This window comes from Hyaena hyaena, unplaced genomic scaffold (genome assembly GCF_003009895.1).
Source record: "Hyaena hyaena isolate Hyena2069 unplaced genomic scaffold, ASM300989v1 scaffold_120, whole genome shotgun sequence".
NCBI lineage: Eukaryota > Metazoa > Chordata > Mammalia > Carnivora > Hyaenidae > Hyaena > Hyaena hyaena.
Genome location: NW_024080752.1, coordinates 2,601,178 through 2,616,959, shown reverse-complemented (window position 1 = coordinate 2,616,959; position 15,782 = coordinate 2,601,178). Strand labels below are relative to the sequence as shown.

At 41.3% G+C, this 15,782-nt stretch overlaps 1 protein-coding gene across 2 annotated transcripts in view; it reads left to right on the top strand.

Annotated features, from left to right (window-relative positions):
* Positions 1-15,782, top strand: part of SLC27A2 (solute carrier family 27 member 2) — a 44,237-nt gene continuing 28,455 nt past the window's right edge. For both annotated transcript variants that reach the window (XM_039237133.1, XM_039237132.1), the window contains exons 1-2: positions 1-478; positions 12,747-12,956. In XM_039237133.1, the coding sequence (XP_039093064.1) occupies positions 1-478; positions 12,747-12,956 (688 nt within the window). The remainder of the gene's footprint in view (positions 479-12,746; positions 12,957-15,782) is intronic.

Sequence of the window (15,782 nt, the reverse complement as noted above, 5' to 3'; positions counted from 1 at the left end):
ATGCTGCCCGCCATCTACACGGTCCTGGCGGGGCTGCTGCTCCTGCCGCTGCTGGTGAACCTGTGCTGCCCCTACTTCTTCCAGGACGTAAGCTACTTCCTGCGGCTGGTCGGCGTGGCCCGGCAAGCGCGCAGCTACGGGCAGCGGCGGCCGGTGCGCACCATCCTACACAAGTTTCTGGAAAAAGCGCGCCAGATCCCGCACAAGCCTTTACTGCTTTTCCGCGACGAGACTCTTACCTACGCGCAGGTGGACCGGCGCAGCAACCAAGTGGCGCGGACGCTGCACGACCACATCGGCCTGCGCCAGGGAGACTGCGTGGCGATCTTAATGGGCAACGAACCAGCGTACGTGTGGCTGTGGCTGGGGCTGGCCAAGCTGGGCTGTGCCATGGCGTGCCTCAACTACAACATCCGCGCGAAGTCCCTGTTACACTGCTTCCAGTGTTGCGGCGCGAAGGTGCTACTGGCCTCGCCAGGTGAGCCCGGGGACCGCCCGCCCTGGCAGGGGGCTCCCCCGCACCTTGACACACCAGCCGCTGTATGGTAACGGGGTTGGAAAGGGAACCTAAGGTCCGAACTGGAAGTGTAGCGGGAGGGGATGGCAACCCTTCCTCAAGATGCTTATGGTCATTAAAACAGCCTGTTGAACCTCTGCCAGGCACTATGTTAAGCACCGGCCGGTACATACAGTGTTGCCTTTAATCCTCACAACAGATAGGGTTTACTGTCGGGCGTTGCAGATGAGACCACCGAGGACTGTGAGGCGAAGCCTTCTGTCCCAGGTCGCAGAGCGGAGAGGAGAGGAATTAACCAGATTTGTCTATCTTCAGAGTCCAGGTTCTTAACCAATACTGATAATATTTGCATTAAAATGCAGTCTTGAGTGTGAACTCCAGAGGCTCACATCCGCTGTTTGGCTAGTGACCCTGAGAAAGTCATTTTCCCTTCCTGGCCCTCGGTTTCCTCCTCTGATAGAGGGTCTTCATGGCTGCTTGGGCTCTCAAATCTAGCCCCTCTAGATTCTCACTGCAAAGAAGATTACCCCACCTGCTCCTCAAGAAGACGCTGGGGATCTCCTGCAGTGCCCTTGTCAGCCCCCATTACATCTATAGCCAAAGTGACCATTGGCTCTGTAGTTCCCTTCCAATGCACTTCAGAAAGACCTGAAATGGTAACTCCATGCCCCAGTGTTGACCAGGCCAGGAAGAAACAACCTGTTCCCCACAGGACAGGTGGTTTTCCTTTCCTAGAAAGCTTGTCGCTGCAGTTGAATAAGGGCTAGGAATTGCTTCTTACTCAGTCAGGGGAGGACCAACCAGCTGTGAGCTGAAAGACATGGAGGGAGCCAGGACACCTCACCTTTCTGTAATGCCTCTGCATGCCAACCCCTATGCCGGGTGCTTTTATTACCCTAAGACATAACATGTAATTACCTCCTGTTAGTTGAAAAAACTGAAGCTTAAAATTCAAGCCCAGATCCATCCAACTTCAAAGCCCATGAATTTCCCTGCATCGTTCTACCTTCCTTTACATGGATGTAGTGTTAGAGCTGGAACGGATTAAGCATCCTCTGCTCTCCCCCTCTGCCCCCGTGCTCAGTTTCATAACTGAGGAAACGGAGGCAAACCAGGTAGCTTGCGTAGTGTCACAGAAAGATGAGATGTCCGTTCACTCGTGGGAAAGCAAGAAACGTACACATCTGTTTCACGTGGCATAAAATAATCCAAAAACTGAAGGCCTTGTATAAAAGTTTAAAATTCAGGGGGGACAATTTAAAAGCTGCCAACTTATATAAAGGGGATGATCCTTTCAAGAAAATTCCCAACAATTTCTAGCTGCCTAAGAAATGAGAAACTTAACCTCTTAGTAACTGGAAGACTCTCTTAAACCTATTACTTTACTTTTTGGTTCCTAAGAAAGTTCGTATCACAGTGATCTTTTTTACCAATTCAGGAAGGATTTCAGTACTACTTACCTGCATAGTACCTCTGGCTCCCTGGGAGGGAGGTCAGGGACTGCAGAGATTAGGTCTGTAATCAAGTCAGAAGTACAACCAAGCAGGTATCTCTTTCCCCACCCCCAGGCAACAGTCCTCTGCCATTGAGCATTACATTTCGGTCAGTGTATGTGGAGAGTATAATGTGATTCTGACACTCAGATCCAATTTGAACCAGATTTTCCAGTGTACCTAACAGCACTCTGGAAGTAAACTGACCTTTGAGAGAGGCCACACATTTGGAAAACATTCCGTTTTTCCAAATCCCTGAGAAACATTGCACACCATGCAGAATTATACTCTGACCTAAAAAGGAGGGAACATGGAGTCCAAAGTTGAATGTTTAGTGGAGATGTCCATACATAAATGTGTTGAATGGACTGATCCTTAGGATTCTCTGAAGTTGGAAGGAATCTGAGAGAAATTCAAGTCCTATAATCCTCCGAGTTTAATAAGTATGATATCTTTCAATAAAAACATTTAGAAAAGAAACTTTAATGTGCATAAGAATCACCTGGGAAGCTTATTTTAAAAAGCAAATTCCTGAGCCCTGTCCCTCAAAAGCAGTGAAGTCAGTGGGATTCTGGTGGGACCTAGGAATGTGAATTTTCTTAATTTTTATTTTATCTGAGAGAGAGAGCACACGCATGCACGAGTTGGGGAGGGGATAGAGGGAGGAAGAGAGAGACAAAAGGAGAAAAGAGAAAGAAAGAGAATCTTTTTTTTTAAAATAGTTTATTGTCAAGTTGGTTTCCATATAACACCCAGTGCTCATCCCCACAAGTGCCCTTCTCCAGGCCCATCTCCCCTCTTCCTCTCCCCATCTGCCCTCAGTTTGTTCTCGGCATTCAAGAGTCTCTCATGGTTTGCCTCCCTCCCGAGAGAGAGAGAATCTTAAGCAGACTTCATGACCAGTGCAGAGCCTGACTCAAGGCTTGATCCCATGACTCCGAGATGCTGACCTGAGCCAAAATCAAGAGTCAGAGGTTCAACCGACTGAGCCACTCAGGCACCCCAGGAATGTGAATTTTTGTAGCAAGTTCCATCCTACCCCTAGATGATTTTAAAGCAAATGGTCTGAGGATTAGGCTGTGAGAAACAGTCTAGTTTCCACTTGTTTTATATAGTTGAACAAATAAAGACCCGGAAGGGGGATACCAATTTTCCAGAGTCACATGGCTAGTTGGCAACAGAGAGCTGAGGACAGAACCCACATGTTTTTTGTTTTTTGTGGGGGGCGGTTTTTTTTCCCCTACTTCCAGGGCACTTACTCTATTACACCATTGGAACATGGTTCGTAAAAGTGAGACATTTTAGAAGTATTAGAGTGGCAACAATTCAACAGTTTGATTCTGTACTTTGAACTTCAGCCTCAGGGCTTGTGGGCTAATAAGAGCTCTTGAATTCCAACTAGCTGTCAAATTCTGGAGTCTACGTAAAAGACCAGCAGCACAGTGACATTTATCATTGATCCAGTTGTCACGAATTTTGGTGACTCTATGTAAAGCTTAACAGGGCTTAAAGCTCTCAGGATTATTACCCAATTATTAGTACCCAGTTATTGCTTCAGGATTTACTGTTCTCCCAGAGAATATGATATTCTCTCTATAGTACATTTCAGGATCCTTCTCCATAAAAGGGTATGATGTAAATAATGACATGGAAAAATTACTTTCAGCTATTTGATTCTGGAGGGATGTCTTTGATAAAAACCAGCTTTGGGGGCTGGTAGTTTTTCAAGCAACTCCCAAACACAGAATATGGGTAAAACAGGAAAACGAGCTTAATGTTTAATCTCATACAACATAGGTATTTTATAAAAACAGGCAGGAAAACCTCCAAAATAGTAAATTTGCTTTGCTGCCATTTATGCTAGCATTAAGATTGTGGCTAAATTAACTCTTCCCCTGGAAGGATATCCCAGGCCTCCTTCATCAGCACCCTGACCAAGACTCAACATAACCATTCAAGGTTCCTGTATGTACTACCCTTTCACAGGCTTTAATAACAGTTAAAGATGCTCTCTATTGCAAACCTGAGATCCAGAGAAGTTAAAAAATGTTTCAGATTACTCTTGGCTTGGTTTTGCAAGATTGTGAAACATAAATATTGGACCTCCCTTGAACAATGTGATGAAGGAACATGCTTCCAATAACTTTCAAAAGTAGGACATCATTGCGATGACGGAGCTCCTCATTATAAAACTGGTGTCAGAACCAAGGAGAACTCTTGTCATGCAAACTTTTGAGGTTAGGTTCAGAAAAGCAGATGATACAAAAACTGTCAGGGAACATGTAGAGAGTCCCCACGAGGTACATGCTAGTTGCCACAATAGGACAGGGAGAAAATAAGATGAATTAGTTCAAGGATGTTACAATCTGGTAACAGAACTAAGCCACATACACAAATGTCTGTGAATGTGGTATCCAGGAGCATGTGATAAGTATGCTGAAAGAACTACAGAGTTGGGGAAGGGGGGAAGGCGGGGGATGAGCAGAGGGTGAAAGTTCCTGGAGGCATTGACACTGAGCTGGGTTATTGCAGTTGGTGAGAGGGCATTCCAGGCAAGAGGAGCCCAGAGGCCATTTTCATCAGGTTCATGACACAGATGCTTTATTAGAGTTTTGCTATGTAAGGACAGCAGCAAGATGATCTAAATAGTGGTAGTTTTTAAAAGCTGTTTACTGAAGGGACTCTACTATAGAGAAAATAAGGACTTAGGGAATTCAAAGAATGGCCAACAGCAGAGGCCTCACTTCCATGAAGAAGGATAATTTTCCAGTGCCAACTTTAGTCAAGGATCAAGGCATAGATATAATCTTATCTCCACTCCTCTCCTCTCTCTGGGATGTACAAGGAAAAACTGAGATGAGTTGCTTCAGTGCACCTTGATTATCTCGAAGGCTTAGAATTCTCTCATATATCTTTGAAGAATGCCCTAACAATACCTAGCATATAGTAGTCACTCAATAAATGTTTGTCAAATTAATGAGTTCCATTATTCCGGTTGGTTGTAACAGGCTTTCTTCTCTGAAGTGTAAGAACCATTGGGTTAGGCATGAGGGCATGAAAAATGATGTAAAAAAGTTAAATATATCCTGATTTGAGAAAGTCCATTTAGATCCAATCTCCCAAGGCCCAGCCTCACCCTACAAGATTTGTTTACCTCCCAGTTCACCTTTGGCAGTTGGCTGTTGGAGAGAGGTGCTCTCCCGGGGGCTCATTGCCAGAAAGGAAGCCGGTCATGAGCATAGGATGGGCTGGGACCATAGTAGGGAGGGTCTGTGCATAGGGTAGTGGAGGACAAAATCCTAGACTTCAAATGGTAATGTACTCAAAGGCTGGGATCCCAAGCAGCCCAAGGTCTGAATAGAAAGCTAGCTTAAAAAGGTTCTCTAAAATTTTTCTTCTTACCCTGCTCATAGCTAAAGGTTGCAAAGCAGGTGGTTGTACATCTTTGTTCAAAATAAACTAGCATTTTGCTAGCATATTCGAGAAGACTGACAGTTCTTTTTCCTTAGAAACAAGAAGGGAATAAAGAAGTGAAAACAAAACAAACTTTAACCAGGTGTTAATGTTATTGAGTCTAAAGAAGGATAGAGTTCAGATTATTCTGCACATTGAGTGTAAGTGGCCAGTATTCTAAAAAGATCTTCCCACAGCCTCTGAGAAAAATAGGGAAGTAGATAGCTGGTAGATAGGTGAAATGGCTGCTTGTGGATATCAAATGATAACAATTATGTAAGTCCTAGTAATACTAGGTAACTTCATGACTAAGAATTACCCTTGATTCCAGGACTATTTAGAAAGCAAGAGTTCATGTAAGTAAGAACTTTAAGAGAAATGAAAAATAATATTAAGAAGCTATACAGTACTCTCAACAGTAGCCAAATCATGGAAAGAGCCTAAGTGTCCATCAACTGACGAATGGATCAAGAAGATGTGGTTTATCTATACGATGGAATACTACATGGCAATGAGAAAGAATGAAATCTAGCCATTTATAGCAATGTGGATGGACCTTAAGGGTGTAATGCTGAGCAAAATAAGTCAGGCAGAGAAGGACAGTTACCATATGTTTGCACGTATAGGTGGATTAGGAGGAACTTAATGGAGGACCATGGGGGAGGAGAAGGGGAAAATAGTTGGGGAGAGGGAGGGAGGCAAACTAGGAGAGACTCTTAAATACTGAGAACAAACTGAGGGCCGATGGGGAAGGGGGAGAGGGGAAGGAGGATGATGGGCATGGAGGAGGGCACTTGTGGGAGGAGCACTGGGTGTTATATGGAAACCAACTTGACAATAAACTATTTAAAAAAAGAAGAAGAAGAAGAAGAAGAAGAAGAAGTTATATAAGTACACAAAGGTAATATGAGGATGTATTTCCCTGTTAAAGATTTACTTTTTCCTGGTGAGACTTAACCTTGGTTTAACATCTTTCTGACCTCAGGGTGATTTGTTTTGTGGGGGTAGGGGAAGAAGTGAATGCATGCCTCTATCTGAAGGATATCGGAACACATAGCATGTCGATGTACAGACCAGACAATGGGTTCTTAAATGCGATAATTCCAAACTGCCAATGCTAAATATGCAAAATCACAGTTACAAACGGCATTTGACAAGTTGTTTTCAGACTGTCTCCAAGGGCAATTAAGAACTAGTTTGTGTTGTTTCAGTGCCTTTTTGAATGAAGAAAAAGTAAACCGTCAATCCTGACTTGCCCGTCTACCAGCCATGTCACGATCATCCTGGAACTTTGATCAAAACATATTTCCTGTCATGGCCCCCTTTCAGATCCCATTTTATTGATAAGCATTTCTGGGGTGTTTGATTGAACGCAGTCGGATACCCATTCCATGAGGCAGTGGAGTAGCAGGACAAGCCACCAGGTTAAATGCCTTTCCTAGCAGAAAGCTGCAGGGTTAGCCGGGGGCATCTTGCCACCTTGAAATGAAGATTGGGTCAGCTTGCCACCTACCCTCTCCCCACTGCTTTCTAAGAATGGACCCAAGTATTCATAAATTTCTCTTCTTTTATTAAAAAAAAGAGAGAAACTTCATATGCTACCTTGATTTCCTTTTTTTTTTTTAACAAGATAGATTTTAAGGAAGGGAGGGGAAATGTGGTAATCATTCAATTTTCCATCACTCAAGTATGCACTTCTTTTTCTGAAGTTCTATTTCAACCCATGGCTTAAAATCAGACCAATGAGAAACCAACAGATCTGCTCTGTGCCACTGAGATAACTTTCTGTGGATACTGTTTTTCACACCCAAGCTTTTAGTAAAGCTCAAGATTATGCTTTTCAAAGAAGATGAACAAGAGATTGTCAATATGACTCTTCAAAGGCAGATTCTACATGCTTTGTTTAACAAACACTGAACAGAAGGTCAAACAGACAGCATCTTCTAAAAAGTAAAGCAGTCTTTCAAAACTTAAACCTGAATGGCTGATATAAGGAAACAGGAATCCTATAAATCTAGTATATTTCTGTTCATTTTGTATGTATCCTTTCATACATAGACTCACTGAACCTCTGTCCCCATTTGTAGAAATTGGGTTACTGTATCAGTATCACAGGATTCTTGTAAAAATTATGTGACACAAATTGTGTAAAGCTGCTATACAAATTGTTCTATACAAATGAAAAATTCAAGGGCTTTGCTATCAGTAAGGATGCAGTGTAGAGTGGATGCTGTGATAGACTACTCAGATCCCCTCTGCAGGACTGAAATGCTCATTCCTCAGCTTCTGGGAGCATTGGCAGCTGAAGTTCTCAGCTGAGACCTCTCCCAAGACTTGCCCTTGCTTCAAATGGTCAAGCCTTGCCCAAGGTCAAGCACTATCCTCCCCCCCAACCCCAGCCCCCACCACTTACATCCAGTGACGGGTTCATGGGCAGGGGTGAAGGTATACCCCACTTCCCTTAGTTTGGGACAGTCCTGAAGTGCCATCCCAGACCCGGAGTCCCCATAGGATCAAAGGATCCGTTGAGTGAGTTCCCTATGTGACTGCATCACTGTTCAACCTCGCCCTCTATCCAGTCCACTTCTCTTACAACCTCACAGATGAGAAGAACTGTAAATCTGAAAACCTAGAGTTCCCAGGAACTCAACCTGTGCCAAGTAGAATTACTTGAGCTTTTGTGTCCTGGTTGAATGCCACTTTTAAGTAAGTAGTCTTTACAGTAGAAATTAACACCCACACACTGCACAAAAATCTGTGAAGAAGAAAACATGTGTATCCAATTGTATTCATAAAAAGCTTAAGGAAAGACACCAAATACCAAATAGATAGTTAATAACTGATATTCACTTCCAGAATTTCCTTTCAAATTTCAGTTTTTATAGCAGCATCTCTAGTTTAGGGGAAGAAGGGCTGCTACAATTGGACATATTAAGTATGTCCCAATGTGGTTGGTAGTCACTGGAACCTCAGGTCAATGCCCAAATGCTAATTATACGTCAGCAGTCCAGAGGACATGTGGGGAAATTGTGTTGGGCAAGGGCAATGGCCTTTCCTTTGGCTGAGATGACTTCTACAAAAGGTATCACAAACTAAATAGCTAGGTAGAAACATGAAAATGTAATTGAAGATGCATGAATTGCTTGAACTGTGATCAAGCATGACACCTGCGTAATTACATTTTCTTTTTCCTTTTTAAAAAAATGGAATGTAAATTTCATGCTGAAAAATTTATCATGGTCTTCCATGCAGACCATTTGCCTAGGTTACACCAGGGACTTGGACCCTACCCACATCCCAGCCTCTTCTCCCAACTTTCTTCCTTCCCATTCTACACTCCAGTCAGCTTTAGCCTCTTTTAGTTACTTTGGCACCATGCTGTTTGCCCCTGGGCCTTTACCTAAGCTGTCCCCTCTGCTAGAGACAGGCACAGCCAATCTCAGTGGATCTTCAACTTGTTGCCAACTTCTGTTCATCTTTCAGGTCTCCATTTAGATGATCCTGCCTCTGGGCTGGCTTTGTGTTCCTCCCCAAACACCATATCACCTTTTGTGACACCTAGGATACCTTATTTTAATGGATGATCTCCTCCCCCATTAGGCTCTATAGGAACAGGGACAGTATCTGTTTTGCTCACTGTTATATCCAGTGCTTAGAGCCATGCCTGGTACATAGGGAGTACCCTTTAGATAGATGTTGAATAAATGCTGGGAAAGAGGGAAGCAGAGGCACTAAAGACTAACCCAGGTAACTTATGACACAGTATTTAAATATATAGCCTCAGAGGAGGGAAGGAGGGTGGGGTAAGAGCGAAGAGATTTCTTAATTCTTGAAACAGCAATTGTTGTTGTCATCTTTATTTGTCTGAGCCCTGTGTGCAGTGCATATTTGTTTCATAATAATTATTTCATTGTGCATTATATTTTATTAGAGATGTATCCATTCATAGTATTGTAAGATCTGAATTCTTTAGAATCAACAGCTTTAGTTTATTCCTTTGTCTCTTCCACACAAACATAATCCTTTGTGCACATTTTTCCAGTTGTAAGCACTTGCTGAGCACACAACAACCACTATTGTTGGCCATGTGAAGATGATTAAGTTATGATTCTTAATCCCAATGTTTTCACTAATAGAGGTGAAAAAGAACAAGCAAGTTGCACTATGTACTAACTACTCTGACAGAAGGCTATGCAGGCCCCTGTGGAAGCACCTCACTTTGTAGAGGGAGGGAAGACAACAGAGAGAAGTGTCACCAAGGCTGAGCCTTGAAGGATGAGCTGGAGTTTTCCGGGTGAACAGGATGTAGGAGGGCACTCAAAGCAGGTAAAAACCATTTGGACAAAGGCCATGATATGTGAGAATATGGGTACATTCAGTTCACATAGATCAGTGTGGTTAGAGGGAAGGGGACAAGAGATGGTACTAAGACATGACATCAGAAAAGTCCCCAGGGGTTAGACTGTGAATGAGCTCAGGACCTCACATGCTGCATAAGAAGAGTGGACTCACCACAAGGGATGAGCAGCCATTGAAAGATTTTGAACAGGGCAGTAACAAGAAGCCGAAGTGTAGCTGATAAATTGGAAGCAAGGAAAGGTTAGAGATAAGGAGATTTGTCAGAAGGCTATTGGGATGATCAAAGTAGGAAATAATGAAGATCTGGACCAAGGCAGTGGCAAGGGATGGGATGTTTTTGTAACAGTAATATTTTTGGTTAATATTTTGAAGTGCTGAAGAAACCTGTTAAAACAAAAGAGTAGAAAAGGAGAAGGGAAGTTCAACTGGCAAAAAGGGAGAGAAGCTGATCTGATGGAGGTTAAAAAAATATTTACAATATATTTGAGGCAAATAGTTTATTGAAGAATGGTGGCCATGGGCACCTGGGTGGCTTAGTCGGTTGAGTGTCTGACTCTTGATTTCAGTTCAGGTCATGATCTCACAATCCTGAGATTGAGCCTGCTCTGTGCTATTTGTGGAGCCTGCTTGAGATTCTCTCTTCTCTCTGCCCCTCCCTGACTTGAGCGCTTACATGTGTACTGTCTCTCTCTCAAAATAAAATAATAATCATAATAGTAAATAATAATAATAAACAACAAAAGAATGATAGCCAATAGAAACTCCAGGAGAAAACTCAGGAATTATTATAGTGTATTACTTCTGTGGTGCATAATATTTACATAGTCATAATCTTGTTGATCCTGATTACTGATGTTCATCTTCTAGAGCCAATCCGTAAGCAAAGCTGGGAAGATGGAATTGTAGCCCCAGAATAGACACACATACTATTAACCTAGACAACATAAAGTGGAGATAGTAACTGTCTGGAGTAGACAAGGTTAAAACAGGGATGGGGATCAAAATTGATAGGTCCCGAGGTAGCAGGAAAAGCACATTGTTTGGTGACAGAGAGGTGACTGTTACAAGAAACATGTTTAAAACAATGATTGTGTCTCTAGGCAGCAGGTGTAGTTGTTAAGAGGGATGGGGTAAGGGACTATTGATCTTCATTATAAACTCGTTTGTACTCTTTGATTTATGTTTACCAGGTGCATGAGTCCTCTGGTTAAAATGTTTTGAAATTTTTTTAAATGCATCTTCCCAGATGATATTTTTTGTTTTGATGGAGATATCATAGACAAACATATGAAAAACAAAGCATATAGGATAAATTAGGGATAGCCTCCCCAAGGTAATTCCCTGGGGTATTGGGTCACCTTGCTATTAAGTATATTCACCTCAATTATCACAAGTTCAAGACAAGTAAGCTTAAAGGCCATCTCATCTTATGATTTAAGGGCACATAAATCAAGTTGAAAACACAAAGGTTTTTTTGGCATTGACTTACAGTAAAAAATATATTTGTCTGTGACTCAGTACCCAGACACCCACGTAACTGAAACCAATTTTTAAAAAAATAATACTTTCCTCTTACTCTGTGTGATACACTCTGAAAATTTATATTTGCTTCTATTTTAACTTTTTAAATGCTGGTCACTATATATGATTTTAAAAACCCACTATTATACTATGCCCTATGGTTTGAAAAACATGCTAAAAAGTCCTGTTTTGGGCATTTTCCTACACTGTTGGTGGGAATGTAAACTGGTACAGCCCCTCTGGAAAACAGTGTGAAGGTTCCTCAGGAAACTAACAATAGAACTCCCCTATGACCCAGCAATAGCACTGCTAGGAATTTACCCAAAGGATACAGAAATGCTGAGGCATAGGAGCACATGGACCCCAATTTTCATAGCAGCACTCTCCACAATAGCTAAAACATGGAAAGAGCCTAAGTGTCCATCAACAGATGAATGGATCAAGAAGATGTGGTTTATCTATACCATGGAATACTACATGGCAATGAGAAACAATGAAATCTGGCCTTGTGTAGCAACATGGATGGACCTTGAGGGTGTTATGCTGAGCGAAATAAGTCAGGCAGAGAAAGACAAATATCATATGTTTGCACATATAGGAGGATTAGGAGGAACTTGACGGAGGAACAAGGGGGAGAAATGGTGGGGGAAAGGGAGAGAGGCAAACCATGAGAGACTCTTGAATGCTGACAAAAACTGAGGACTGATGGATGTGGGGGGGAGGGGGGGATGGGCATAGAGGAGGACACATATGGGGATGAGCACTGAGTGTTATGTGGAAACCAATTTGACAATAAACTATTTGTGGAAAAAAAAAAAAAAAAGTCCTGTTTTTTCCTCAGACCAGAGAATGTGCTTATGAAATTTGGAGCTTATTTCCCAGATCAGCCAAACCTTTCTCAGGGAACTATTTGTTACTGATGTGTTAAAAAAAATGTATATATTTGTTATATAAAGTTTATTTCAATCATCTTAGTTAGTATGGCTGCCTTGTTTTCATTCCTCATTTCCTACCTTAAAATTTTCTTTTCTTTTCCTTTTCATCACTAGGGGACACATGTATTAGGAATAACTTCATTTCTGAAGTATTTTGAGATGTATACCAGACATGCATATAAGTTATGCACTTATATATCTTGGTTTTTATCCCATGTCTAGTTGTTTGTACAGATTTCAACCAACTATTTGCTGCCTATGAAACCATTAAAATCCAGCCTTCCCTCAAACTTTGGAATCTTGTGATATTTTCAAGTATAGCAAATTTCATGTTTAAAATTATGTAACTACAAACTCCACTTGTCATGTTTATGCAGTTCAGCAAGAACATAATTACTGTGAAGCTTATTATACTAATAGAACTTTACTGGACTAATTTAATGGGTTTGGATTTTTTTCCCTATTAAGAACTACAAGAAGCTATTGAAGAGGTGCTGCCAAGCCTGAAAAAAGATAATGTGTCCATCTATTATGTGAGCAGAACTTCTAACACGGATGGGGTCGACTCTTTACTGGACAAAGTGGATGAAGTGTCAACAGAACCTATTCCAGAGTCATGGAGGTCTGAAGTCACTTTTTCCACTCCTGCCTTATACATTTATACTTCTGGAACCACAGGTAAAAATTAAGAGAGCATTCTCAAAGAAATAGACCTATCCTTAAGGAGTTAAAAGTTGGGTTAGGTTTTCAAATGTTCTTTTCCTTTGGCGAAACTTATCTGATAACTAATAGTTGAGAGGATTTAGCTCTTTGCCTGTGGGAACTGATCTTATTTCATGGCATATGATCTTATTTGGGTTTGCCCAGGCTATATATATTTCCCCCTGGTTGGTATGTAGAACAGATAAATAGGTTAAGCAAGAAATACAAAAATAATTTTGAGGATGGATGATATTTAGCACTAAATAGGTTTTTGGAAATTTTTAAATGATTGTTGGATTTTTATTATATTATATCCTGAGTCCACACATAATGTATAAGTAGTTATAAATGGGACTCCAAAAAAGACATTAGGACAATAATGGGGTGTATTTTATGTAAATGTTTTGACCACTGTCTTCCCATGCAACACTGATTTGGTGCTGTGGGTGTAGGATGGCTCTAGCCCAGGGCCTAAAATACTGCATTTCATCGAATCTAGGATACCTTCAACTGTAAGCTGCACCATAATTTTATGAGCCACTAAGAGAAAACACTGCCAGTCACCAGCGTTATTGGAACACTGCTATATGGAACATACAGTATTAAAGATAGAATGTACCAGCCTCTCTCCTATGAGCTTTATGGTCTATGTTCATACAGTTCTCTCACCATCCTTAAGACAGATACTGTTCTTATTCCCATTTTACAGATCCAGAAACTGAGAGGGTAAGAACTTCTCAAGGTAGGTAGAAGTATCAGGATTCACCTGGTAGGCTCACTCCACAGTGCATAAATCTAACCTCTGTGCCACAGTACCGCACAGTTCTTCCACTTAACAGACATGTGGTGTCTGCCTAATCTAGGCTAGGGAAAACATTATGAAAAGGTAATAATATAAGCCCTGAGGGATATATTTAGAAGGAGGACAAGAAGCCAGTACCAGCATGCTGACCATTATTATTAATATTGGAAAATTGAATAGGTGAATTTTCTCTCTTTTGATTAAATTTTTAATGTAAGCAGGTAATACACACGTGTCTCCTTGTAAACCAATCAAACATTATATAGAAAGCTAAGATTTCCTTTGAGCCTTTTATCTCAACACCAGCCTACAGCCACTCCCTCCTTCACCTTAACAGGCCCTCAGCACCCAACTGCTCTCCTGGTTACCAGACCTGAAGGTCAACTTCCTTTCATACAATCACTTTCAATAAGTATTTTCTTTAAGTAAAATGAAGAAGGGAGACTGGGAGTGACATAGTAAAACCAGTGCCCAAAGCATGTCTATCCTTTTTCTATCTGCCAGCAGTTACATACTAGCATGCCAACAGAATGGTGGAATGACTTAGTTAACCAAATGCTTCCCCTACATACTGACAGTACTTTAATATATGAGACTTTTACCTCATTTCTTAATAGATTGGTGAAATTTTTTTTAATGTTTTATTTATTTCTAGGAGAGAGAAAGAGAGACAGCATGAGCAGGGGAGGGTCAGAGAGAGAGGGAGTCACAGACTCTGAAACAGGCTCCAGGCTCTGAGCTGGCAGTCAGCACAGAGCCCGACGCGGGGCTCGAACCCACGAACCGCGAGATCATGACCTAAGCGAAAGTCGGACGCTCAACCAACTAAGCCACCCAGGCGCCCCTAGATTGGTGAAATTTAATTGTAACCTTTGGGAAATAATTGAGAAAAATTGAGCCCTTGGTTGGTGACAGGGAGTTCTAGTCTTAGTGCCAGACAAGTATAGATCTTCCACAATGCAGGTTTTAGCAGTCAAATATAAAGCCATTTTAGGGAGAAAAAGAGAATGGACTCTCCTTAATTTAATCCCACAATTCAGAATTTATATTTCATTGGAAAATAAATGGCTTGATGTTTATTTTACTTCTCTCCTTATCTTTGAGTAAAATATTTGCTAAGTTACTCCTGTAAAGATTAATTAAAAGAACTTATTTAAGCAATTGGAGAACAAAGTTTCTCACATTATTTAGCACAGAATTATATGATAATTACCAAATATTCTTATTTTTTCATTAATACATAATCTTAGAAAAATTTTGAAAATACTTGAAAGCAGCAAAGGATATATATTTCTTTTTAAAAATATATTGTAGAGCTTTTACAATCTGGACAATTCTTTTCCATAGTGAATACAACTGATTTATTGATGCTTTTTTCTATGTCTTAGTATTAGTATAGAATGGGGCATAAATACTGACACAATGCCACTGGCCCTCCCTCTGTCAGAGAAAATGAATTTTGAATTGTGTTTATAATTATGGTAGTTTGCTGGCCATACTGCTTTGCCTTATAATGAATGACTGTTACTTAGGCAATTCCGAGCAAAGGCACCATCAAATATGAAAGGATCTGAGTCTACAGAAAACTATCTTCCTGTTTATAAACCCCATTTACCCACTCAGGCCTTAACATCTAGCCCCAGCCCCTTAGTAATGGCTTTGTGCCCTCCCCCACTAAACTGACTTTCCCTGGGAAACAATATAATATTTTTAATGTTTATTCATTTTTGAGAGAGACAACAGACTGTGAGCGGGGGAGGGTCAGAGAGAGAGGGAGACACAGAATCCAAAGCAGGCTCCAGGCTCTGAGCTGTCAGCACAGAGCTCAATGTGGGTCTCGAACTCACAAACCACAAGATCATGACCTGAGTGGAAGTTGGACGCTTAACCGACTGAGCCACCCAGGCCTCCTTCCCTGGAAAACAATATAAATTTATCCTTTTAATAGAGTCTTACCAAAAAAAAGTTACATATATTACATGAAAGAAATTTCAAATATA